The following is a 26,249-nucleotide window of genomic DNA, read 5'->3' on the forward strand; positions in this document are numbered from 1 at the left end:
TCAGTTGGTTACACTGGGTCTTGTGGGACATTACATCAAGGCCACTCCTGCTGAGATAGGAAGCCCCCCAGTTCCAAGGGAATCAGAGCTTGTAAGTCTCTGATGATAGTGTTTTATTAAAATTTAACAAACCTGTGCTGAATCATAGCATTTAATGCTTTTATTACTTAGAAAACATTGATGTAACTTACTTTAAAATTTTTCCTAAGATCAAAACAAGCGCATTAAACTTTGCAAGCTGAAATTTGCCTTTCTGTATATATAGACACTATTTATCTGAATCCAGTTTGGGAAAGTTATCTCTATCACTGTGTCATGAAAATTACTTACGGTTAAAATAAATCTTGCAATTTCTCGGAGCATGTTGCAATGGTTTAGACTTCCAAGCAGTTTGTAAATATATATTCCATATAGAATTCTTTATCAGGGGTTTAGGAGAAAAGGCGGGAAAAAATAAAAAAATAAAGGATGTGTATCTAATTAGTATCCAACCCAATGCTGGATGCTAGGTCAGTCACTCAGCCCTTTATTCCTAGTCCAGCTTCTCTCTGTTCCAGAATTACTCTCATCTTCTGGGGACATTTTGAACCAGAGTGGCCCGGGGCACTCTATAAAATGCCTTGGCTTTGGTGAAATGAATCAGCCTTGTTAGGCTGCCTAACTCTGGAATGATACATCTAGAATAAGGACAGAATCAGATGACCTGCACGGGGCTAGCCTAAAATCCATTCACTTATCTCAATAAATTCTACTCTACATCAGCCTGTAAAAAGCTACATAAAACACACTTAACTGTGTTTTAGAACCCATTTTATTGCTTTGTGAGCCTTTCAGGATGTTAGAAACACTGTTTTCTCTAGGAGGACTGGCCCCCTGCAGTCCTGGCAGGTCCTTATAGATACTGGAATTTGTGTGTTCAGGTCATTATAATTCTCACGCATCCTCCACTCCAAGACTTGTGTGTACAAAGTGAAATGATAGTTTCTATTACAACCCTGATCCCAAGGCAAAAAGTGGATAATAAGTTAGATTCCATTATTAGAGTGTCTACATATTTGTAGTACAGTTTTATTACATTCAAGATAGTTATCAGAATGGTTCCAGTTTCTCAGAATTAGACATACCTCAGGATAAAAACGGTACATTTTAATCTAACATATATCTAAGCATGTAAAATTGTCCTAGTGTGTTACCTTTCTGAGCCTCCATTTACTCATCTATAAAAGGTTACAGATGTACCATGTCACCTACAAATTCCTTCATCTCAAAGATACCATCATTCTACTGGGGAATTGTTATTCAGTGGATGTAAACTTGTTCATTCTTAATAGAATAATTTCATTAAAATATGTCTCATTAACATGAAAACACTTGATGTTGAAAACAGCTTATCAAAAATCTTGACTGATGAGAGATTGTTAATTTTCTAAGTGTAATAATTCAGGATAAAGGAGGAAATATTTGTGTGTTTTTGCATTGTGTCAATGCAATCATTTCTTGAAAATCAAGATCAGATGGATATTTAGACATCAAAAAGAGCTGCTTGAAATACTGAACACTATATTATTAATGCTCACCAGCTGAGGTTTGCTGAGAAAAGGAATAATCATAAAACATAACCTTTTAATATCTCTGAAAGCTATGCCTGCCCGAGATCTGAGCCCAACATCCATAAAATGGTTTCATACAAGTGACACCCTACTCAAAACAGCTGTCTGCTAGGAAACTAAATGGAATTTAATCTGCCATAAAATAAATTGCACAATTTCTTTTTCTTGAGTAAGTCATGCCTTTGTGGTGTTGGTGAACTGTAACAGTTTTGCTTTGAAAAGAATTAGCCCCTTCTATGCCAAACCCATATTAAGTCAACCACCTGAAAGTTTCCTTCAGAAATAGCAATTGGAAAGCCAGGTCAGCTTGTCTACCACCTGATAAGAGGGCTTCCCTACTAAATCTTTTTTTTTTTTAAATATATTTTTATTGATTTCAGAGAGGAAGGGAGAGAGAGATAGAAACATCAATAATGAGAGAGAATCATTGATTGGCTGCCTCCTGCATGCCCCCCACTGGGGATCGAGCCTGCAACCTGGGCATGTGCTCTTGATTAGAATCAAACCTGGGACTCTTCAGTCCGCAGGCCAACACTCTATCCACTGAGCCAAAACAGCTAGGGCCTGCTAAATCTTTAAAAGGCTGGGGGACTGTCTAGGGTGGGGGGATAAAATGGACACATATGTAATACCCTTTGTAATACTTTAAGCAATAAAAAAAATTTTAAAAAAATAAAATAAAAATAAAGTAAAAATTATGACACTGTAAAAAAAAAAAAAAAGGACTAATTTAAAACATTAGCCCTAAATCATTGTTTTAACCAAACATAAATACGTTTAATGATGCTTGTTATGAAGGAAGAATATATGAAACTAGCATATATTGTCAGTCATTTAATGTAAAAAAAAATGATAATCTCACATGCTTCAAACTAATACTGAAGCAGAGAAAAGAACTGCAAAAAGAGTAATATACTAGTCAGAAAATTGACAGTAAGATGAGATTCACCATCTCTTCAAAATAAAGTTATTGGAAAAAACTTTAATAATAACTCAAAGAACAAATATAAATATTTATAACCCCCAAATAGACTACTTTATATGGGCATTTTAAAAAGACAACTCACAATAAAGGAATGGTACGTTTCAATGTGTTAACTTCATTCCCTTAAGTACACAAAACATTTTTACGTGATAAAGTAAAAGAAATAACAAAATTTTTCAAATGTGAACTTTGGCCTAATATTATATGTAGTATCTAACATACATTCAACCTAGATGATGGAACTTAGGTTTTGCCTCTTCTTTCTATTACATATTTTCCAAAATCTTACTTTTGAGTTCAAAATTAGCTTAGAAACCATTCATGCAAAGGGAAAGCTCATCAAGGATACAAAACTCTCAAGATTATTCCCAGATAAATTCTGGAGACTTCATTCTCTCAAACTACAAACTCACAGTTTACATTAGAACAGTTTAAAATAGTTCTTTTTATATCTAACTTCATAAAATTATCTATTTTCATTGAAGTTGCAACAAATGTATCTTTGTAAATTCAAGATAAATCTTACTGAATCTTAATTTCATCAAATGTAGATATACTATTGCTTTCTTTAGAAGACAGAAAACTATAATTCCCATAACAATCATTAGCAATGTTCTGAACCTACCAGTGCCAGTGTTATGAAGGCTAATTCATAAAACAATCTATTAAGAATACATATACTGTACCCTAGCCAGTTTGGCACATACCTCGGTTGCAGGCTCCTCCCTGGCCTGGGCCTCAGTCAGGGAGCTTGCAGGAGGCAACCAATGGATGTGTTTCTCTCACACCTGTTTCTCTCTGTCTTTCCCTCTCCCACTCTCTCTAAAAATCAATGGAAATATATCCTCATGTGAGGATTAAAAAAAAAGGAATACATATACCTTTAAAGTATCTCAAGATCATTTATTCTAATCTTTAAAATAGGTACTTATTTAAAATAGGTTTCTGCTAGAATGAATAAAGTGTTCCAGTATTAATGATGAGAATTGCAAGTGTGTGTGTATAACCCTCAGTAACACTCTTGAAAATGAGAGATTATACACATTAGCTCTGTAGGGAGAAACAGATATAACAAAATGCTATTCCAAACATTAATGCAAAGGGAAAGCTCATCAAGAATACAAAACTCTCAAGATTATTCACAGATAAATTCTTTTATGTAGACATCTACATCACGTGAGATTACATTTTTAATTTAAAACCAGAGGGAGAAAACCGAAACTGCTTTGCCTTCTGAGACCAATTCTACTCAGTACATATTCTGTCACCGATGGCTAATTACTCACATTTTATAAATGCAAGGATACTTTTTATTAGTTAATTTTGTAACTTCCCAAACTTACTCTGGGAGGTAGGTTTATTTCCCTGTGACCTTGCGAACACATACTCTTTTACATTCATATTTATGACCCTTGGAAACAGTGCCACTCTATGTCTTAGATTCCCTTTTAACCACAAATGCTCAACTAATTGGTAAAACACAGCCATTTTATTAAAACTATCCATTTGACCGCTGTGCAACATGATATACACATTTATCATCAGAAAAACAGAACAGCTTTCTCTCAATTCTTTAGCAAATGATGAATTGCTAAACAGAAAAGTACACAGTTGTAGTTTCTTAGTTTATGGTACCTATTAATATTTATGATTATCTTTTGATTTTAAATTAAAACATTTTTACAATTTAAAATACATGAAATCTAAGCAATCCCAAGATTCATTTATAGTGACTTGCTCTCAATAAATCTGAGACATAGAAATTGCTTGTCTCATAGTCTAGTGGAGTATCTGATGGAATACCAGCACTAAAGCATTTTTGTTGACTGTCATCTCAGAATCTTTATATGCACTTTAGTGTTAGTATTTCATCATATAAAATAAAAATGCACTACCATTCTTCTTCTGTTTTACAACCTTCTCACACTGATGATATCTTCCAACTCTCAAAAGCTGTAAAACTCATGCTAACTGTTTTGTCTGCTTATTGAAACTTTCCTTAATGTATAACCAGAATATTTGAGTCAAATAGGACCTGAAATTCAAGGCTCAGTTCATTTGGAAATTGATTGAAAAGATTTTTACTATTTAAAAAATGTATAAACACTCAACCATGTGAAGACTCTCTGATTTTTATGGTAATATGGATCTTTAAAGAAAGTGCTTTCACACACACACAAACACACACAAATACACACAGGGTGTCCCCCCAAAATGTACACATACTTTAACAGCTTTAGCTCAGTTTTGAAAATGAAATGAATTTTAATAAACACTGGCATAAAAATTATTGAATTTGTCCAAAGCAAAATATATCTATAATATGTTAAAAGGCATTTGTATCACAAAGAAGGAAAAATGGCAAAGGAGAAAATAATGGCAGTAAAGTGAGATTGAACATAAAATGCTATCAAATGAGTTCATACGAAAGCAGAGCAAATATCTACAAATTTGTGAAAATGCTGAATTCTATCAAAGAAATAATAAATGCAAACTAATATATGAAATTCTATCTCAACCTTTCCTTTACAGATCTATAATACAATATGCAGTTACACCCATATTACACACTGAATCATAAAACCCCAACTTGAAACACATGAAAGTTATTTTGAAACTCTGATTGGCATAAAAATTACATGGAGATCCGATTAAAATGCAGCTTCTGATCTATCTGGATGGGGCGTGAGATTCTGCATTTCTTCTAAGCTTCAATGTAATGCTGCTGGCCTGGGGACCACACTTTGGGCAGCAACTAGTCATGCCATCTGCAGAAAAGTACACTGGATTTTTTTAGTGGCTGGCTTTGCTAGACTGGAGGATAGTTTAAAGTCTATGATTTTCCCTCTGACTAGTACGTGGAGCATAACAGGTCTTCATGAAACTCAACTCCCTACCTTTCCCGATGAGGACGTTTGAAACAAGCAGGGGCAACAGCGACTGACCGAGTGTGAATGTGTGTGAGTGCATCCAGTGTGCAGCAGCACTTCCATGCTTGCATCTAGGAAAGTGTGTCAGCAACTCTCCTGCACTATCCACAATTTGAACTTGCATTCATCTAAGCAAACTGGGTTCAGAGAATTGTCAGGTTCAAATATATCCTATCTCTGAGGTTAAGCCCCAGCTTATTTCACACACTTCAACAGTTTCCATGTGGATGCTGTTAACGTTGCCTGGAATTTGGAGATAAGCCCAGGATTAGTCCTGCTTTAAAGTCATCACGAAGCCTTGTTATAGGCCCTAAGTTAAGTTGTTAAATGTATTTCTGAGAGCTTACTAAAAAAAAATATAATCACATTCACTCACTTTGGTAAGCTTTGGACAGCAAAAACATAGTGCTATTGTTGAAAGCTCACCTGCAGGCATGCACCTTCATGTTGTTATAGACAGTAGCCTTATGTCCTGAGGCTAAAACAATATTCAGTTTACCAACCTTGCTCGAGGAAGAATATATAAAGAATATATAAACTGAGACTACTAGATGGGATACTCACTTTTTTTTAAAGCATTTTGATAACTGAGTCAAACCTATTCAAGTAGATTTTTAAAAATCACTTTGCGATGTTCATAATTACTCAGTAATTATAAATTATTGTAGTATTTTCCTTCTCTATTGTTATGAAACCAACTACTCCAGAATTTTCCAATCACTATATTGCTAACATTTTTGGAACTAGCAATTTCAAGTGATATTAACCTTATGTTATTAATATGGCTAATACGTTTACTTTCCTTTTATTCATTTTGTGTGTGTGTGTGTGTGTGTGTGTGTGTGTTTTGTTTTGGTTTTGGGTTTTTTTTTATGTATAGCTACTCTATTGACCTGGAGGACATAAACAAGAAGGCAGCAGTATCTGAATAAATCTTGTCAAAATTGTATTGCCCTTGGCCAAAGAATATTTCAGAATAACCAGGAGAGCTATAGTGCAAATATATTGGATGCATACTGAACTTCTAATAATGCGGACTTGGAATTGGAATATATTTCTAAAAATAAATATAAAATGTAACATTTATATATTAGAAGCTTATGATTTCTGAGTTGTCACAAAAAAGTATAAACACACTTTACAATATAAAGTAAAATAACTTTTAACTTCATGGCTATAGGTAATATTAAAATTAAAGGAAGAAGAACATTCTGTCTTAGAGGCCCTGTAAAAAGAGATGCTGCAAGATAGTTTCCTCCTAAAAGTGAATATAAACTTTTAAGGAATTTTAATCAACACTCATGTAAGACCACTCATGTAATTTTAGGTGGGTTCTATTTATTCTCCTTTTGATGAAAGTCTAGAATTTAATTTTTCTTTAAAATATGTAGTAAATCACCAAGTTATTTATAGGTTTAGAGGTTTTTAAAATGTTAATGCAGTTCTGATTTTTCCAACACGGTGCACATTACCAAAATTTGTCTTCATGTGCCCTCTGACTTCTGTTGCATCTGGAGATAATAGGTAGATAGGTGGATGAATGGATAGATAGATAGATAAATTATTGTGGACTAGATCTGATAAATTGAGAGGATATCCTCAGTATGGAGAATGTCTATCTTATAGTAGCAGGGAAGTATTTGGTGAGTAGAAATCAGTAATTGAGAGCAACTATTCTCCTCTATAGTGCATAGTTCACTCGACCATCCAAGATTGCTCTCCATCAAAACCTTGCCATGAAGAGCTATTTACATAACTAAAGTTACTTAGCCCTATGTTGATAAAAGAAAAGTCTGAAACTTAGGGAAGTTAGTTAATTTACCCGGTGTCATAATAACTGGTGATGAGATTCTAACCTGTGTTTATTAATGTTTTATATTTCAAATTATTCAAAAAGCAGGGTGATATCTTTTAGGTCTACCCAAATCCTAGTATTTTATCAGTTGAGATTTTGTAATCTGAGATATAAATTTGGACGAAAAGTCTCTCCTAATTCATGCAACATTGGAATTACAATGTATTCTAATAGATAACAGAGTACTTCCATAAAATATTTCTTGCAAAGTTTACTTTTACACATATTGATACATTCACATAATGAAATGCAATGTGCAAATAATTTAACCTTTTGGAAATTTAATGATCATAAAGCAATGCTTTCAACTTGAGAGTTCATAGGAATAGAATATCTATGATTTACCAAAGCATTAATATTATTATTCTTTTAAATGTTCAATAAAGAAGTCAGAATCACAATAAGTATCCCAAATAATCCTTTTTCTGTTACTTTACTAACAGTAATTACATTGAAATCTTCTGGAACTCACTTCCCAGGTAACATTACCTGCAGGATAGTCCATCAGAAGTACTACTGTACAGAAGATGACAGTTATTTGAAGTCAAGACAAAGGTAGATGCCACTATTTTCTATCTCTTTAAAGACTTTCAATAAAAAAAATACCTCTGAGAAATATTCAGCAAAAAATGTTGTACAAACCACAATTTCCTGTTACCAAGTGTTTCCTACTGTTACCTCCAGGTCAAAATTCTGCTGTAATAAATAGTTTACCAAGACAAAGTTAATTATGTAGAAAATTCTCCACAGATACACCGTCTGATTTCTCTGAGTACCAGTCAACCCAAAAAGACCAGTTGTTTGGTGTGTATAGCCTGAGATATCTATTCCCTTGTTCATTCCTTTATAGAAAAGCAAAGTTTTAGCTTTCACACATTAAATGCCTATTTTTAGTCTGAGACAAGAATGACTGTTTTGAAATAAATAGCCTCAATTAGAATAAAAAAGAAATCAATGTTACATAAATAAAATTTTAAATAATAAATTTCAAGTTTAGATACGGGGCTATGCTCTTAGGTAGTATTGAATGCACATCTTTCAAAGCAAGGCAAGGCAAAACCTGCTTTAAAATCCGCGTAAATCACCAAGTTGGTAGTTTACTATTTTAATGGAATGATGTTAGACAACTTTATTTTTGTCCTACCAATGTTAATATTAGGCAGATCCTGAGTCAGTATTTGAAGTGAATCATTGAAGACTAGAACTCTCTTAAAGAAACCTGAAAACTAACATACTAAGCAGTTTTACTTTTACATAATTTTTGGATACTATAAAGAAAATGGTGTTTTTTGATCCAAATAAAATTTCAAAACTTCAGTTAACCCATATGATTTCAAGATGTATTCTCTTGTGAGGCATAAGAATAATATGCAATCAAACTATTTTACTATCACTCTTTCTTACAGTTGTACAGCATTTTAAGCAGAGCCCTTTCATGCAATAAGGTAGAAAATTATACCCTCAAATAGATGAATATCATTAGAAAAGGTTTCCTCCTCTTCACTCATACCAGCAAGAAAGATAAAGATAAAATTTGTTTTCTCTGCAGTATCAACTTATAAAACCAATTGTTTATCAGAATGCTAAATTATTAAAACTTACATCAAATTTGCTAATACACTGTTAAGCCAGATTTGTTTTATTATTTTTTCAGACATGACAAAATAGCTAGAATTGCCAAAGAAAATATTTGTGTCTCACTATAATTTTTAGTATTTATGAAGTAACATAAGCATAACCCAGAGAATGTATCATACTTATAAATAATAGAGTAGATAATCTTCAGAAACAGAAACAGATTTCATAGTTTTACTGAAATATTTCACTATTCATAAGTACTCACCATGACATATTTTGCAGTGTTTGTCCTGAAGCTGAAAGTAAAATTTGAGACATTTGCTAACACCTGTCTAATTTACAACAGGAATGTCATGCAGATTTTTTTATACTTCCCCTAATGACAACAATAATTTCCATTCTGTTTATTTTGCATTTGGCCAACATTTTATGAAATCACAACATAGGCAAAACTTCGTAATCACTTTTCAGAGAGAATCAAAAAGAAACATTACAATAACCTTCTGCCTATTTTAACTCTATCATGTTTGTCTAGGAGGTGAATAACAGAATCAGATAAAATATTGAAACTGTCTCTTACCTCTGTCACTGAAGTCATCTACTAGAATGATTTCTGCTATCAGACTCTCCGGGGTTCGGTTAATTATACTGTGTATGGTACGCAGGAGTGAAGTCCAACCTTCATTATGAAATGGGATAATGATGCTGGTGTTTGGCAGTATTTCCAGGTACAGCTTGTGCTTACAACTGGAGATAATAAAGGGACAAAAAAGCTAGGTCAAATGCAAAACTATAATATATTACATATTGCTATTTACATATTACGTTATCAGAAGGATTTGAAAACTAGACCTTGTCTAATACTTACTTTTCCAGCCAGAGCTTGTACATCTTAATAGTGACTCTGTTTATTCATGGAATCCATTATTAATTCCTTTTCTCACTTATTCTTTTTTTTTTTAAAGAATTTTATTGATTTTTAGAGAGAGGAAGGGAGAGGAATGGAGAAAAAAACTGATGTGTGAGAGTGAAACATCAAGTGGTTGCCTCCTGCCCATCCCCCACCTGGGGTCAAGCCCACAACCTGGGCATTGCCCTGACCAGTAATCGAACTGGCAACCCCTCAGTACATAGGATTATGCCCAACCAACTGAGCCACACAAGCCAGGGCTCGCAATCATTCATAATAAAATAATTATGTATCCTTTTTTGTATCCTGAAATACCAGGCAAGAATTACATTAAAATGTGTTCTTGTGAACTTAAAAAAAAATATTAATAAGGGTAAATTTTGGTTTTTTTTTTTTTTTTAGTAGTGATAACTAATACTTATTGACTGCTTACTAAGTAATAGCATATTTTATTGTGGTTAAATACACGTAACATAAAATTACTATTAGTGACATTTAGTAAATTCACAATGTTATGCAACAATCATCACAAATTCCAGAACATTTTCGTCACTCCAAAAGGAAACCCCGTATCCACTGCTCTCTCCATTCTCCCCTCCCACCAGTTCCTGGCAACTACTAACCTGCTTTCTGTTTCTATGGATTTACTTATTCTGTATATTTCATATAAATTGATTCATATAATATGTAGTCTTTTGGATCTAGCTTCTTTTCCTTACCATATATTTTTAAGTTTTTAACCAGGTTGAAGGGTAAATTTTATGCATTAAAATTGTGGTTAACCTTTACACGGATTTCCTACAAAATTTTGGAAATTCACCTTCTTTAATAATTATGCTTAATCAGTTTTGGTTGTGGTATGTTTCAGCAGCTAGGTAGTATATAAGGCTGTACAGGGGAAAACACAGTATTAAAATGAAATCAATGAACATTTAACACCCAATTATTATACACTGATACAACCACATAATAAGATTACATTTAGATCCAAAGAGAGGTGATTGATTCAAGAGAGCGACAGCGTAGGTGCACGTTACACTCACCTCCTCCCAGGACCAAACTGGAATTATAATTAAAATACAGAACCACCAACCTGAATAACCAACCAAAGACTCTCTGAAACAGAAATCGTATAACCAAGAATTTACGGCACATGGAAACTGACAGGAAGGGCGGAGACAGGAATAGGGCTGCCCCCCTCCCACAGGCAGCAGCTGAGAGCCCAGAGGGATGTCTCAGCTACATAAGCTGCCCTGAGGAGCAAGATCTAATCCCCATGCTGGGCTCCCTAGCCCAGAGCACCAGAACCAGAAAGAGGTCCCCACATAATGACTGGCTGTGAAATCAGAGGGGTGTCTGTATGCCAGGGAGAGATTAGAGTCTGCAAGAAACTGGGGCACCCTCTTAAAGGGCCAATACCTCAAATCTCATTGGCAGGCAGGCAGTCCCCCTGGGTGCTGGTGGAGGAAGAGAGGAGCAGGCTAGAGTCCTGTGAGGAGAGACTGAGGTGCGTGGCTCCAGGGAGAGAGCTGAATGGCAGCCACCAGGGCACCTGAGCTGAGTGCCTCTCTCACACCGCAGACACCATCTTTCTTGGGGGGAGCACCCCCCTCTATGCACCATCAACTTGGGGAAAAGCAATAGCGCCAGCCTGCAGAGCTCAAGTCCTGCAAAGGAGTCAGTGGCCTGGGCCCAGCTTGTAGAGTTCTGGTGGATTCCAAGGGTGTCAGTGACTGAGTTGTGTGCTTCTGGGGTGAGGGTTTCTTGCCTTAAGGATTCACAGACCCGTGGACAGATACATAAAATTATCAGAATCAAATCAGACAAGTGACATAACAGATGGCCCAGAGGCAGTGAGAGCTGGAAGGAAGTATGACTAACTTTGTCTGAAAGAATCAGGGGCGTCTTTATAGATGAGTCTGTATGTCGAGAACAGATCATGCAGGATCCTGAAAATGATCCTAAGGAATTTGGACATTAGCCTGTAGTCAGTGTGAAGTTCCTCACAGATTGTCAATGATGAGAAAGACAGAACTGTGTTTACACGTTCCCCCTGGCAGCAGGCAGACAATACATTGAAGACAGCAGAGACTACAGGCAGAACAGCAAGTATAATAGTTCTGGCAAAAAAATAAAATAAAATAAATAAATGGAGGGTGCTGATCTGATTACTCGAAGGAAAACCAACCGCCTTATGACAGTGTTTAATCTAACTGAATTATATTTCATCATTTTAGCGTTTAACCTGCTCTAAAGGATGTTGAAAACACTCCCAAACTCAACCATTGGGATCAGGAAGCTGTGGTCCAGATGGCTGCATCTCAGCATTGCTAGGAATATTGAAGCATATCCAGGGCTTTATTAAGAACCTGCAAACTGTCTGTTTCAGGTTTAATCTCAAAACAGGTTCGGAATGGAAGTTTGTTAAATATGAAGACACTGTAACGATGTGGAACTCAAAGAAATAAGTAAAATAAAGAACAATTTATATGTTTATGGTTACAGGTATGTAGCAAAATTACAACGAGGAAATAGAGACATCAAAACATTTGCTGCATTAAGTTTACAAAAATATGAATGAAAATGCCGGTAATTATTGTATTTAATATTGCTGTATTATTTTAAAATAAACATTTGCATAAAATTAACTTAAGAGTTTAGGAATGGCTCAGAGATGAGGATATCTCTTTGTTAAGCAACAATTTATCTAAATGGATTAAAAAAAACACTACTTCCTCAAATTTTAAATGAATCAGAGAGACAAAAGAAATAGTTTACATTCTCAAGTTACTTGAGAGAAATGACAAATCATGAAGGCATTTTAAAAGCTGACAAAAAACCTACAAATTAGTCTGAAAACATTCTTCTAAACCATTGACAATAATGAAAATAAACTTCAATAGATAATTTCTCATAGTCTTCTGTTTTCCCAAAACAATCCATACACATTTTCTGACATTCTCTATTGTCATTTATTAAAATGAAAAATTTTAAATATTTTTAGTTTAACAGCATTGCTAATTTTAAACATACTTAACTGTCATTCCTTTTATAGCTAATTTATCATTATAATGGCATTGGTTTCACACACAAAAATAAGTGGTCCTTTTAACAATAGGAATAGGCCTAAAGTTCATTTTAATTACAGATATATAAAAGAAGTGCCATACTTGTGATATACATGTTTTTCTCTAAAAGAGATATTTTCTCATTCATAATACAATATCAACATTTATACTGCAGGCATTTAGGCAAACTTGCATTTGAGGTTGCTAAGACCTTTGTATTGGTCTTACCATCACCTAAACATTTTTCCTCGATGTCTAAGGCTGAAATTTAGTATTAATTACAATGCCAAAACTCACATTTTAAAAAATCAAACTCTTGTATTGCAAGATTTGAGTAAAATGTTTGGTTGGAAGTACTTGCATATTTCAGTCCTTAGGTCATTTTGTTAACTTATCTAACATACAGCTTTATTTTTTGTTTTACTGAGTTTTTTCATATCTACTTATATTAAGTGTATCAGTGGGGAAGTAATGTTGTATTCATAACCAATGCCAAATCCCAATGGCTCAAAACAACAAATATTCTGTTTTTTAATTCTTCTGCATGTTCACCACTGATTGGCAAGAACATCTCTGCTCACTGTAGTCAGTGCAAACAGCAACATTTTGACCTGTCAGTCATTCTGCCAGAGGTAAATGAGAAGGCTGATGGGTCTTGAACTGGTAATGAAGTGGTTTGCCTCTAAAATGACATAACGCTTTCTGCTTACAACTCATTGGTCAGAAGTAGTCACACAGCATAAGGGATATGCTATCCTATAGAATCCAGAAGGAACATCATCAGAAACATTTGCCAAACCACACTAGTGAACACAGCCATTTCAGTCTTCTGCCTGCTTTTAAGTAAAAGAGGAAACTGTGTGATGGCATTTAATGGAAAAACAAACAAGATTCAATTTCTTAATTGACAAAAATTATAATATTTAAGGCTCCACTTCCATAGAAGTTCATTTCATGTAGAGAGGTCAAGTCATCAAGAGGACACAACAAAATGTTTTATGCGCCTAATAACAGGGTTTCTGAATATAGTAGTAAAAGTTGATAGAAAAGCAATTAAATAAAGATAACTCCATGGTTACAGTAAGAAATTTATTCTTTAGTTTGTTCCTTTTGTTTTCAGTCTCTTAAGGTAAAGGCTTAGATTATTGATTTGAGGCCTTATGTTCTTTATTTTTACCAGCACTGAATGATAGAAGATTAGAATGATTTCACTATATGAGCTGCTTGAAATAAACAGTTTTAAAATTTTTATTTTTGTTCATTTAAAAATATTTTGAAATTTCCCTTAAACTTCCTTTTGAAATACTGATTACTGAAAATATGCTTTAAATTTCCAAGTGATTGATGATTGTCTTGTTATTTTTCTTTTTTTTTTCTTTTTTTTTTAAATATATTTTATTGAGTTTTTACAGAGAGGAAGGGAGAGAGATAGAGAGTCAGAAACATCAATGAGAGAGAAACATCGATCAGCTGCCTCTAGCACATCCCCTACTGGGGATGTGCCCGCAACCCAGGTACATGCCCTTGACCGGAATCGAACCCGGAACCCTTCAGTCCGCAGGCCGACACTCTATCCACTGAGCCAAACCGGTTTCGGCTATTTTTCTGCTCAATTTTAATTTAATTATTTTATGGTCATAGAATATACTTGTAAAATTTCAATTTTTTAAAATCTGTATTTGTTTTATAATCCAGGGTATGGTCAACCTTGAAGATATGTTTCATGCATACTTGAGAAGAATATATACACTGCTGTTGCTGGGTGGGGTGCTTTTTTGTTGTTTTTCTTACATTTCTTCTTTTCATAAAATGATATATATGTGATATAAAATGATATTTATATATATATAAACATATATATATATATATTTCTCATGTGAAACAAATGAAATCTGGAACATATTTTAGATAATGTTAAATGTGGTAAAATGCCATTGCACAGTAATGATAATAAACAGGCAGGAAGTGATATTTTGAGCTTGCATTAGAGTCCACATTCTAAATTATTATGATCTTGTACCATTTTATAATAATCATTATAATTCTCTGAAATGTTGATAGAGAGTGCCAATTCAGTTCCAGTCAGTTTCATTAGGCTGTGTGTGGGAGAGAAAGCAAGTTGAAATACTGTAATTTGTTTGACTTCGTGGCTATAGCAAAATGGTCCTGTATTTTGGGGGTACATTTAGACCACCGTTTGACACATTTACAAGTACCAGTGTCAACATCTTGGACACTCTCCAAATCAATTAATTAGTTAACTATTTAATTTACTGCCTTTTAGTTTATCAAACGCCTTATAAAATGGCTTTACTTAGTATAGCTAGTGAACCAAAAAAAAATTTTTTTAATCTTCTCAAGGGAACCACTCATGTTCAGAAAGGGGAAATACTTTCCTTTAATTTTTCATCATTGTATGATTACTTGCAAAGACATCATAGTTCAGCTGAAGTTCTCTTGGCCCTGTTCTCAGTAGCAGCAGAATAAAATGTCAACTTGGCATCTGGCTAGTGACAAGCATACTAGGGAGCCTATCCATGTAAGTCATTTCCAGGCACCAATTTACATAATTGTTTTAATGTCAGATATTCAATTTCCAATGGCTGGTTTCAGTCACATTGTTTCGCTGTTCTAATCTTGCTATGTCAGTTGGGTTTGATAAAGCAGTGATAACTGGTAATTTATTTTGCTTTGACAGGCCTGAAAAATTAGTTTGGACTACTGGATAAACGTGTGTTTGATATCGCGTGCATGGCAGGGGATGGTACCACTACTTATTTATTTGGGCTCCTCGTACATAAAAACTTATCTGTAAATTAATATTCATATGGCAATATGATTAACACTTCAATGTAATAGGATATTTTGATGTCTATACTAAGGAACAAAATTGTGTGTTGCGTTCATGCAGCTGTGTGTTCATTGTGGCATTACCGTGGGAACATCTTGAACGCTGGGAAGAGCAGAAGTGGAGGCCGAGATAAGTGACGTAAGTCGGGGTGAGAACATGAAAGGTGATGGTGGCTTTTCTGGATGATTATTTTTAGGGTAACAGGGGGTCTTTTAAGTATTTGAGATGATATGCCTTAGTTCTTAATGATCACTGTTACTCTGTGGAATGTAAGAGGGAGTGTGTGAGGTCCAATTATGAGGTTATTATAAATTCCAATGAAGAGATGATAGTGGGTATAGCTGAGCATAAGGGAAGTGCATGCATTCGAGATATATTTTGGCATTACACCTTGGAGAGAGATTTAATACTAGGCAAGGAAAGAGACCTTGGAAGTGTACTAATGTATCGATGTCTATGCTAATTTGCATAAGCTAACCCATAAAAGCGACTGAAGGGTACTCACTTGAACAACAGTTTTAAAAGATTATTTCCTATCTGTTGTCCCTGTTCAACGCCCCCCCCCAACATCTGTGTGTTTTATACCATATTTTCTTTTATGTTTTTAAACTTGAATTATTTATTGTTTAAAGTATTACATAAATCTCCTTTTTCCCCCATTAACCTCTCTCCAGCCGCCCCCACCCCTGAGCACTTGCCCTCACGACTCCCCCTCCGTGTCCATTGGTTTTGCTCATATGCATGCATACAGTCCTTTGGTTGATCTCTTACCCCCTCACCCCCACCTTCCCTCACAGGTTGGACAGTCTGTTCCATGCTTCTATGACTCTGGTTCTAAATTTGGTTCCTCAGTTTTTGTTGTTCATTATTTTCCACAAATGAGTGAGATCATGTGATATGTATCTTTCTCTGACTGACTTATTTTGCTTAGCATAATGCTCTCCAGTTCCATCCACGCTGTTGCAAATGGTAAGAGTTCCTTCCTTTTTAGAGCAACATAGTATTCCATTGTGTAGATGTACCACAGTTTTCTAATCCATTCATCTACTGATGGGCACTTAGGCTGTTTCCAGATCTTAGCTATGGTGAATTGTGCCACTGTGAACATAGGGGTGCATATAGCCTTTCTGATTGGTGTTTCTGTTTTCTTGGGATATATAGTCCTAGAAGTGGGATCACTGGGTCAAATGGAAGTTCCATTTTTAGTTTTGTGAGGAAACGCCATACTGTTCTCCACAGTGGCTGCACCAGTGTGCATTCTGTTTGTTTGTTTGGTCGAATTTAGACATACCCTAGGCTGGAAGAACATTTGATTCAAAGGACATGTTTCCCATCTCCCTCTGTGATAGTATTCAAACCTGACAGGAGGACATGACAGTCATTTTAGCTTAATTTTCTTCAAAATTCACTTGTAAACTTGGTGAAAGAAGATACTTCATCACTTCACAAGTAAATCAGAATAAAAATATGAAAGGAAGCTAGCACCTCTGAAAGTTCTGTGTAGTTTTTGGCATAGAGGGGGAAAATGCACATTTTTGCCCAGCCGGTATGGTTCCATGGTTGAGCTTCGACCCATAAACCAGGAGATCAGGGGTCAGGGCACATGCCCTGGTTGAGGGCTCAATCCCCAATGTGGGGAATGTAGGGGGCAGCCCATCAATGATTCTCTCTCATCACTGATATTTCTATCTCTCTCTCCCTCTCCCTTCCTCTCTGAAATCAATAAAATATATTTAATTTAAAAAAGAAAGGGAAAAGTCACAATTCAGAGTAAAACATTTAATTTTTTTTAAATGTATTTTATTGATTTTTTACAGAGAGGAAGGGAGAGGGATAGAAAGTCAGAAACATCGATGAGAGAGACACATCGACCAGCTGCCTCCTGCACACCCCACACTGGGGATATGCCTGCAACCAAGGTACATGCCCTTGACCGGAATCGAACCTGGGACCTTTCAGTCCGCAAGCCGACGCTCTATCCACTGAGCCAAACCGGTTACGGCAACATTTAATTTTTTTAATGTTTTATTGATTTCAGAGAGGAAGGGAGAGGGAAATAGAAAAACCAATGATAAGAGAGAATCACTGATCTGCTGCCTCCTGCATGCCACCCACCGGGGATTGAGCCCACAACCCGGGCATATGCCCTGAACAGGAATCAACTGTGAGGTCCACGCTCAACCACTGAGCCACACCAGCCAGGCCAGAGTATAACTATTTTAATTCAAAAATATCCCAGTTACAAAACCACCTCATAACTGCATCTTAATTAATGTACATGTGCATCAACTGGACCTGTATGAACATGTGTTCTTTCATAACAGCAGTAAAGTTAACCTGATGCATTACTGTTACTGATGCATTCACGGGGATCTTCTGAAAAGCCTTCATCAACTCTCCTTTTCACATGGCTCTGTTGTGTCCTAATCTCATGCATTTCCTCTTTTCATAGATGTAATTTCATCTTACGCATATTATTTATACCATGTTATAGGGAGTATGGGGTTACTACTGATTAATTTATTCATATCTATGGAGTAACACTTAAATATTCTCAAATCTTATCTTGCTAACAATATATTTATGCATAAGCTTATCAGTTTGCAGACCATCCATCCTTCATGGTTTTCTGTTCCTATTTATAATTCTGATCTTGAGCTGGAGGTGAAAATAAGATGTTTTATAGCATACAAAGATATAGCATGCCAGATGACTGACTGAATAAAAACAGCAAACAAACAAACAACGCACCATCAATATTCAGATGGGGAAATTCTGAAGTTGGTAAAATGAAGCCAGATGAGCCAGATAACTATTAACTAGACATTGGCCATGCAGAAGCTCTCATAGCAAAATTCTTATCAACACTATATTAAATAAAATATAAAGAAAATATGTTCTAAGGACATATCTCAGGTTGAGCCCAGGCACTATGGATATTGGATATAGACATAATCAGGCAGTCACTAAAGAAGGGAGTATTTAAAATATGTAGACATATCTTTTAAAATGTGCAAAAGTCAACCAGAAATGTAGGACCAATACTATGGAAAAAGAAGTGGAAAATTTGACAATACCAAAGCATAAATAGTACGAAAAATGAAAATGTAATTTACAAAATTGGGAGGTGAAAAAACTGCTGAGAAAAATACAACCAATTTTGGTAAAACATTAATGAAAAGCTTGGAATTTATTATTAGGATGATCAAATTATTGCACACAGGCCAACATACTTCCCTTCCTCTATGGCTCCTACTTTATGGAATCTATTACTAACTCAATTATATAATAAAGCCAAAAAAAAAAAAAGCAGTTCATTTAATGCTAGTGAAGAAGAAAGGACAAATTTCTTTCTGATTTGGAATTTCTGAAATCATTCATGTTCTAAAAATTCTTCACAGTTCATTAGAATATGCACTAAGCAAATCAAAACACCTAAAAACATGACTTACAGGGCAGATTACTGACTATACTCCCTATAATTTACATCCATGTGGCTATTCTATAACTATTTGTACTTCCTAAGTCCTTTACCTTTTTCACCCAGCCTTCTGAACCCTCCTCCCATCTGTCAACTGTCAGTATGCTCTCTGTGTCTATGAGTCTGTTTCTATTTTTTTCGTTTGTTTGTTTTGTTCTTCAGATTCCACATATAAGTGAAAACACATGGTATTTGTTTTTCTCTAAGTCAGTGGTTCTCAACCTTGGCTGCACATTAGAATCACCTGGGAATCTTTTTAAAATCCTGATTTCTGGGCCTCATCCTCAGAAAATTCTGTTTCTTTGTTACTAATGTTGTGGCCCCACCACATAACAAAGAAACAGAATTTCTGGAGGATGAGGCCCAGAAATCAGGATTTTAAAAAGATTCCTAGGTGATTCTAACATGCAGCCAAGGTTGAGAACCACTGCTCTAAGTTATTTTATTTACTATAAAACTGTCCAGGTCCATCCATGCTGCTTCAAAAAGTAAGACTGATTCTTTTTTAGAACTATGATTTTTTTTTTTTTTTTTTTACTGAATGTGAATTTATAAATGGGTAGAGAACACTTGCAAGTCACATACATTTTGCATTCTCTTCCATGAGCCCATCCATATAAACACGCTGTGGTCATTCACCTGCAGCCTATTAAACTGATAACACTGGAATAGGTGTCAAGTTGCTTTTTAATTTCAAGTGCCATTTACACAGAGCTGCACACCCTTACAGTTATGTGTGCCTGCATTTTGAGAAGCGCAGATGAGGTCAAAGTGTAGGATTTTAAACAGTGGGATCCCTGCAAATTTGACTCTTGGTTTCCTGCTTGTAGGATCCTGACAAAATCAGAGGCAACTTCAGATCTCCCTGCCTCACTGAGAGTCAGAAAAATGGATGAGCCAGGTTAATATCATTTTTGTATCTCACACTTAACACCTTGTTGTCACCTATCTCCAACATTCTCAGTTAAGTTTTTTTTCCCTTTGTTGGTATCATTCTAGTAGGTGACTATTTGTCCTACTAGATACCCAGCCTCAGTAAATAAGTAAAAATATGGTCACAGAACATATTGTAGCCACATCTTTATTCCCTGACATCTATAATAATGTCCTCTGATATTGTAATCTCGGTGACTCTAATAAACTTTCTAAAGTATTTTTCTTTCCATTTTAAAATTTCATTTTCCATTTTGCCTAAGAACATCTTTCTCCGAAAGGTGGCAGTTAAATTGGAAATACAGTCTCTGAGGAGAATGGGAATATCAACCGTGTTTTGACTTCAGTGATTTTCGCATTGTCTCCATCTGCAACTCTTTCCACTTGAACACACATTCAAAGATTGGAAGTGTGGGGGTGGGAGAGTAGGTGGATAGAAATTATTCTCTGAGCATATTTATTATGCCAACAATGCAATTTAATGCATCTTTGATGGTGTACAATTAGGTATTACAATTTCTCATAACTAGACATGTTCTAGGTCAGTGGGAATTACTGTAGATAATTTCAGGTGGCCTGGGAATAATTTGGCTAGCTGGAAGGCCCAGACCCATGTATGAAGCATTTCGTTTAGGGAAAAATTTATTTGTTCTTCATATTAATCCTCTGCTTAACTATATTGGGAAATGCACATTCTCATAAAACCTGAGGGGGAAACCAGTAATTCTTTTATATTTTAAAATGAATTTACAAAGGCACAATAGGGCAAGTAAAATACGAGTAGTGCCCCAAACCATATTTTTTTGCAAAGGTTAATTATTCTTGCACAAAATTAAGAGTTTTATTTACTGTACATTACTGGTTTAATTTAAATTCCTACTCCTACTTTTATTAGTTGCCCTTATTTTATTTTCTCTAATTTTCTTTATGTCATAACAGTGGTGCCAAAGGAAGAGTGAGGTGGGGGAGAATTAAACATATTATAGTTGAATAGCTTTCTCAAATATGTACAATTGCACAACTTCAAATTCTGATCACATTCTATGGCATACTTTTTGCATTATGTATGCTATCGAGAAAACCATAATAAACTAAGGGAAAAAAGCAATGTACTTTAAGCAATGTTAGAAGTAGGTAGGTGTGGACAGAGAGAAGAGGGATTATTCTTGTTTCCCTTTACACGATAACATTTAGCTATTAATTCAGTAAAAACTGAACTCACTGTCGATTGACAAGCCACAAGCAATTCATAAAGTGACAGAAAATTGAGCAACTGCCATTACTTTTGAATTATGGATCCATTTATTTCAGGCATTCTTCATGGAAGATGTAACTGTAATGGCACTGACTACGACGGGTGTAAGAATGAAGCTAATAGAAAGTATATATACACACACATTCTGACAGCACTAACCACAAGAAAAAATAAAAAAACTTGTTTGCTTCGTAATCTATGTGATCAAATGTAATGGTATGGGTATTATCTAAAAACGTTTCATTTTTAATGGAAATAATACAGTGGACTCAATAACAAACATGTGTCTTAAGTTTTAGAGGTGCTATTCTTTTAGAATTTTGAAGATCATTCCAATTTAAAGCAGACCTATTTAAGACTATGAAATAGAAAAGTTTCTATAATATTATTAGGGCAAAAGCATTAGTGACATCTTAAACATAATACAACTAATTAGCTAAACAAAAAGAAACCACCTCCCGCACTGGTATGCTGATACTCACTTAGCATGACGAATGTCAGGCAGAGACCTCTCCAGAGCGATATTGTTGCTGACAAAAATATTGAAACCATTTTCCCTGTAAGCTGAGTCATCGTGGTCGTCTTCAGTGAGGGGGTAAGGTTTCCCGTGCTCACCCTTCCCTAGCAGAAGGCGAGAAAGCAGGGTTATCATCTGTGTAAAAACCATTCCATTTTCTAACACAGATAATACGCTTTGAAAGTGTATATTTCTTTAGTCACCTGTTAGCATACTCCACAGAAGGCACTAGCAGTAAGATTTGATTATGCCATCTTATGTTACTACTTTATTTAGGAAAAAGAAATATGTTCAAGATAGATTTTCAGTGTATGTTTCCTAACATTTGCATTCTGATTCTAATATCCATACAGCTGTGTAATTTGATTTTATCTGACATAATTGTACAGAAAGCTATCTTTTCATTTACTTCCAATGATTGACATCATTTCATTGCAGCACCATTTAGACCAGGGGTGGGCAAACTTTTTGACTCGAGGTCCACAATGGGTTCTTAAACTGGACTGGAGGGCCGGAACAAAAGCATGGATGGAGTGTTTGTGTGAACTAATATAAATTCAAAGTAAACATCATTACATAAAAGGGTACGGTCTTTTTTTTTTTTTTTTTTTTAGTTTTATTCATTTCAAATGGGCCGGATCCAGCCCGCAGGCCGTAGTTTGCCCAAGGCTGATTTAGACCATTCCACTGAAAATATACTTTAATTTTTTCATTATAAACAATGTTGAAATGAACATCTTTGTTTATATATTCCTAGTTATGTCTTTTTGGAGAAGGAAGGATAATTCCTACAAAGAGAATTGCTAGAATATCTTCAGAATATATTTGGTAATTTTCAAACATCCTCAGAAGCATTGCAAGGTATTTCAAAATTTACTGGTGACACATATATTATCCAGACTCTAATTTGCCTTTCTTGATTACTAACGCAATTAATAACTTCAGATGCATTTATCATTTCTACTTCTTACATTGCAAAATGACTATTCGATGTTTTTAAAAACAATTTGTATGTTTTTAGGGGGAAAAAATCTATTTACTGTGTTACTAAAGCTTTAAGTACAAATGTCCTAAACATTTTTTAAGTTTATTTCATTGAAATCTAATTTACCACTTCTATTTTCCAGTTCTGCATGCATCATCCTAACAAGTAAAAAGTCAAACAGACCGAAAAATGAACTCTTCTTGGATCCATAAGAGAGGAGAGAGCAGAGAGCAAACTTCTACCCCTGCCCCCATAGACACCACCACCCCCCCACCCCCCCCACCCCCGAATTAGAGGGGCAGACAGAGAACACAGGAAGTTGAGGCTTACCAGAGCAGGGACCCAGGCGTGGAGAGGGCTTGGGAACCAGTGCCAGGAGAGAAAAACCTGAGCTGCAGGTTAACAAGTTGCTGGAGGCTCAGTGCAGACAAGTCTGAGCATTAAACACTCCAAAGGGGAGGTACCAAGTGATAGGGGCTCCAATAATTTGGGGAGAGTTATACCCAGAAGCTCAACCCGGTTCTGAGATCAAATATCGAAGAAAAACCCTCTTGTACATCCAGTAAGGGAAGGAGAAAGGAGCCATTTTGACAAACAGGTCAGAGCCCAGTGTTTGTCTTATTAAGGTCTGTCCTCCGGTGAAACTAGTTAATCCTTTAACGTGAACCTCACCTGCGGGGCTATTCTCAGAGCCTAATTGAGCTGGGAGAGAAGAATACAAATGCAGCCCACATGAGCCATCCTATTCAACCAAAGAGGCGAGGAAAACAGGGGCAAACCTGTCATGAAGTTCACAGTCCGGAGGCTATGCTCAATGAAAGCCTGATCTTAAGACTGTAGACCACTTCCCCTCTCTCTCCTGCACCTCATCCTCACATTTTTAAAGGCCCATTTACAGCAATTTGTTTTACCCAGCACAGCATGTCCAGCGATCAAGAAAAAATTACAAGCAAGGCATACCAACCAGCAAAAAGCAGGACTTGAAGAGACAGAGCAAGCATCAGGACCAGCCATGGCAGGGATGTTGGACTTAAGAATGGGAATTTAAGACGTGATTCATATGCTAAGGGAAAGTAAATAGTATGCAAGAACAGATGGGCAATGTAAGCAGAAAGATGGAAATTCTATGAAGGAGCAAAACAAGAAATGCCAGTGATAAAAACATTGTAACAGAAATAAAGAACGCCTTGATGAGCTTATTAGTAGACTGAACACAGCTGTGGAAATAAGCTCTGCCCTGGAGGTTATATACCAGGTACTATTAGAAGCCTCAAACCAAAAGCAAATAGAAAAAAAACAAAAACAACCTGTTTGGAACAGAGTATCCAATTACTGCAATTTAAAAGGGTATAACATACATAATGGGAATGACAAAAGGAGAAGACGGAAAGTAACAGAAGAAATACCACTAGAAACAACAATGACTGAAAAGTTACCCAAATTAATGTCAGATACCAAGTCATGAAGTTTAAAGAACACCAAACAGGATAAACACCAAGCAACAACAAACTATACCTAGGGATGTCATTTTCAAATTAAAGAAAATCAAAGATAAAGAAAAATATCCTGAAAGAACTCAAAGGGTGGTGGGGTGGGGAGAAGAGAACCAAAAACACCTAACCTACGGAAGAACAAAGATCAGAATTACACTAGACTTCTCAGAAGCCATGCAAGCAAGAGGAGAATGAATTGAAATAAATAGTTGAGAGAAAAATGACAACATATATTTCTGTACCCTGGGAAATTATCCTTCAAAATTAAAGAAGAAAGAAAGACTTCCTCAGACAAACAAATATTGGCGGAAGCTGTTGCCAGTACACCTGCCTTGTAGGAAATGTTAACAGAAATCTTTAGAGAGAAGGAAAATGATACAGGTCAGAATCTCGAATCCACATAAAGAAGGAAAAACACTGAAGAAGGAATAAGGGAAGATAAAATAAAAACATTAACCATTTTATTTTTCTTACCATTAATTGTTATGGGAATTTATTCAAAATATAATGCCAACATATATTATGCGTGCTATGTGTATATCATATATAGTATAGACACACACTTATGTATGCTTACATAAAGTGAATGACAACAATGACAGGAGATATGGGAGGAAGGAATTGGGATTACTTTGCTATTCTAAGGTATTCACACTACCTATGAAGTAATGTAGTGTTATTTGGAAGGGGACTTGGATTAGTTGAAAATGTATATTGCAAATTCTATGGCAACCACTTAAAAAAGTAAAAAAGAACAAAAAAAGAACTATAACTGATATGCTAAGAAAGGAGAGAAAAATATAAAACTAGAGGCCCAGTGCATGAAATTTTGTGCACTGGAGGGAGGGGGTCCCTCAGCCCGACCTGCACCCTCTCTCAGTTTGGAACCCCTCACTCTTTACTTCCCACCTGCAGCAGAAGCGGGAGAGGCTCCCACCACCACCACTGTGCTTGCCAGCCATGAGCTCAGCTTCTGGCTGAGTGGTGCTCCCCCTGTGGGAGTGCATTGACCACCAGGGGACAGCTCCTGCATTAAGCGTCTTCCCCCTGGTGGTCAGTGCGTATCATAGTAACCGGCTACTGTTTGATCTATTTGCATATTAGGGTTTTATTATATGGAACTAGAGGCCCAGTGCATGAAACTCATGCAAAGGTAGAGTCCCTAGGCCTGGCCAGCGACCAGGGCCAATTTGTGGGGTGACTGGCAGGGCGATCAGGAGGCCCTTGCTGGCACCTGCCTTGGCCGGCCTGGCGCTGCAAACTCGCTGGCCCTGCCCCACACCACCACTGCTGGTCACCTTCCTCTGCGGGGCTGCTGGCAGGGTGATTGGGGAGCCCCTGCTGGCGCCTGCCTTGGCTGGCCTGGGGCCTGCAGGCTGGGGGCAGCTCCTGTGTTGAGCATCTGCCCCGGGGTGGTCAGTGCATGTCATAGTGACCGGTCATTCTGCTGGCCCATCTGCCGTTTGGTGAATTTGCATATTATGCTTTTATTATATAAGATGCCAAATTAAAACAATAAAAGGCAGAAAAATAGTAAAGACAAAAATACATCAAGGAATAAGGGCAACAAATAGAAAACAGTAACAAAATACGGTAGATATTAAACATTATCAATAAAACTTTGAATGTTAGTGGCCTAAAGTGCCAATTAAAAAGACAGATAATGTTAGAGTTGATCAAAATATATCTAATATTTTTCAATCCAGATGATTTCATTTTTTCTTTCATTGTTTCATATTTACATATTATATTTATAAATAAGTTCTTTCTATTCCAATACTATTTTAAAAATTAATTC

General features: G+C 35.9%; 1 protein-coding gene across 1 annotated transcript in view; it reads right to left on the reverse strand.

Moving 5' to 3' along the window:
- Positions 1 to 26,249, reverse strand: part of GALNTL6 (polypeptide N-acetylgalactosaminyltransferase like 6) — a 937,179-nt gene that overhangs the window by 532,130 nt on the left and 378,800 nt on the right. Inside the window, exons 4-5 of the mRNA XM_081090925.1 lie at positions 21,939 to 22,077; positions 9,539 to 9,705 (exon numbers count right to left, since the gene is read on the reverse strand). Coding sequence (XP_080947051.1) covers positions 9,539 to 9,705; positions 21,939 to 22,077 — 306 coding nt within the window. The remainder of the gene's footprint in view (positions 1 to 9,538; positions 9,706 to 21,938; positions 22,078 to 26,249) is intronic.

This window comes from Myotis nattereri (genome assembly GCF_964212035.1).
Source record: "Myotis nattereri genome assembly, chromosome: 5".
NCBI lineage: Eukaryota > Metazoa > Chordata > Mammalia > Chiroptera > Vespertilionidae > Myotis > Myotis nattereri.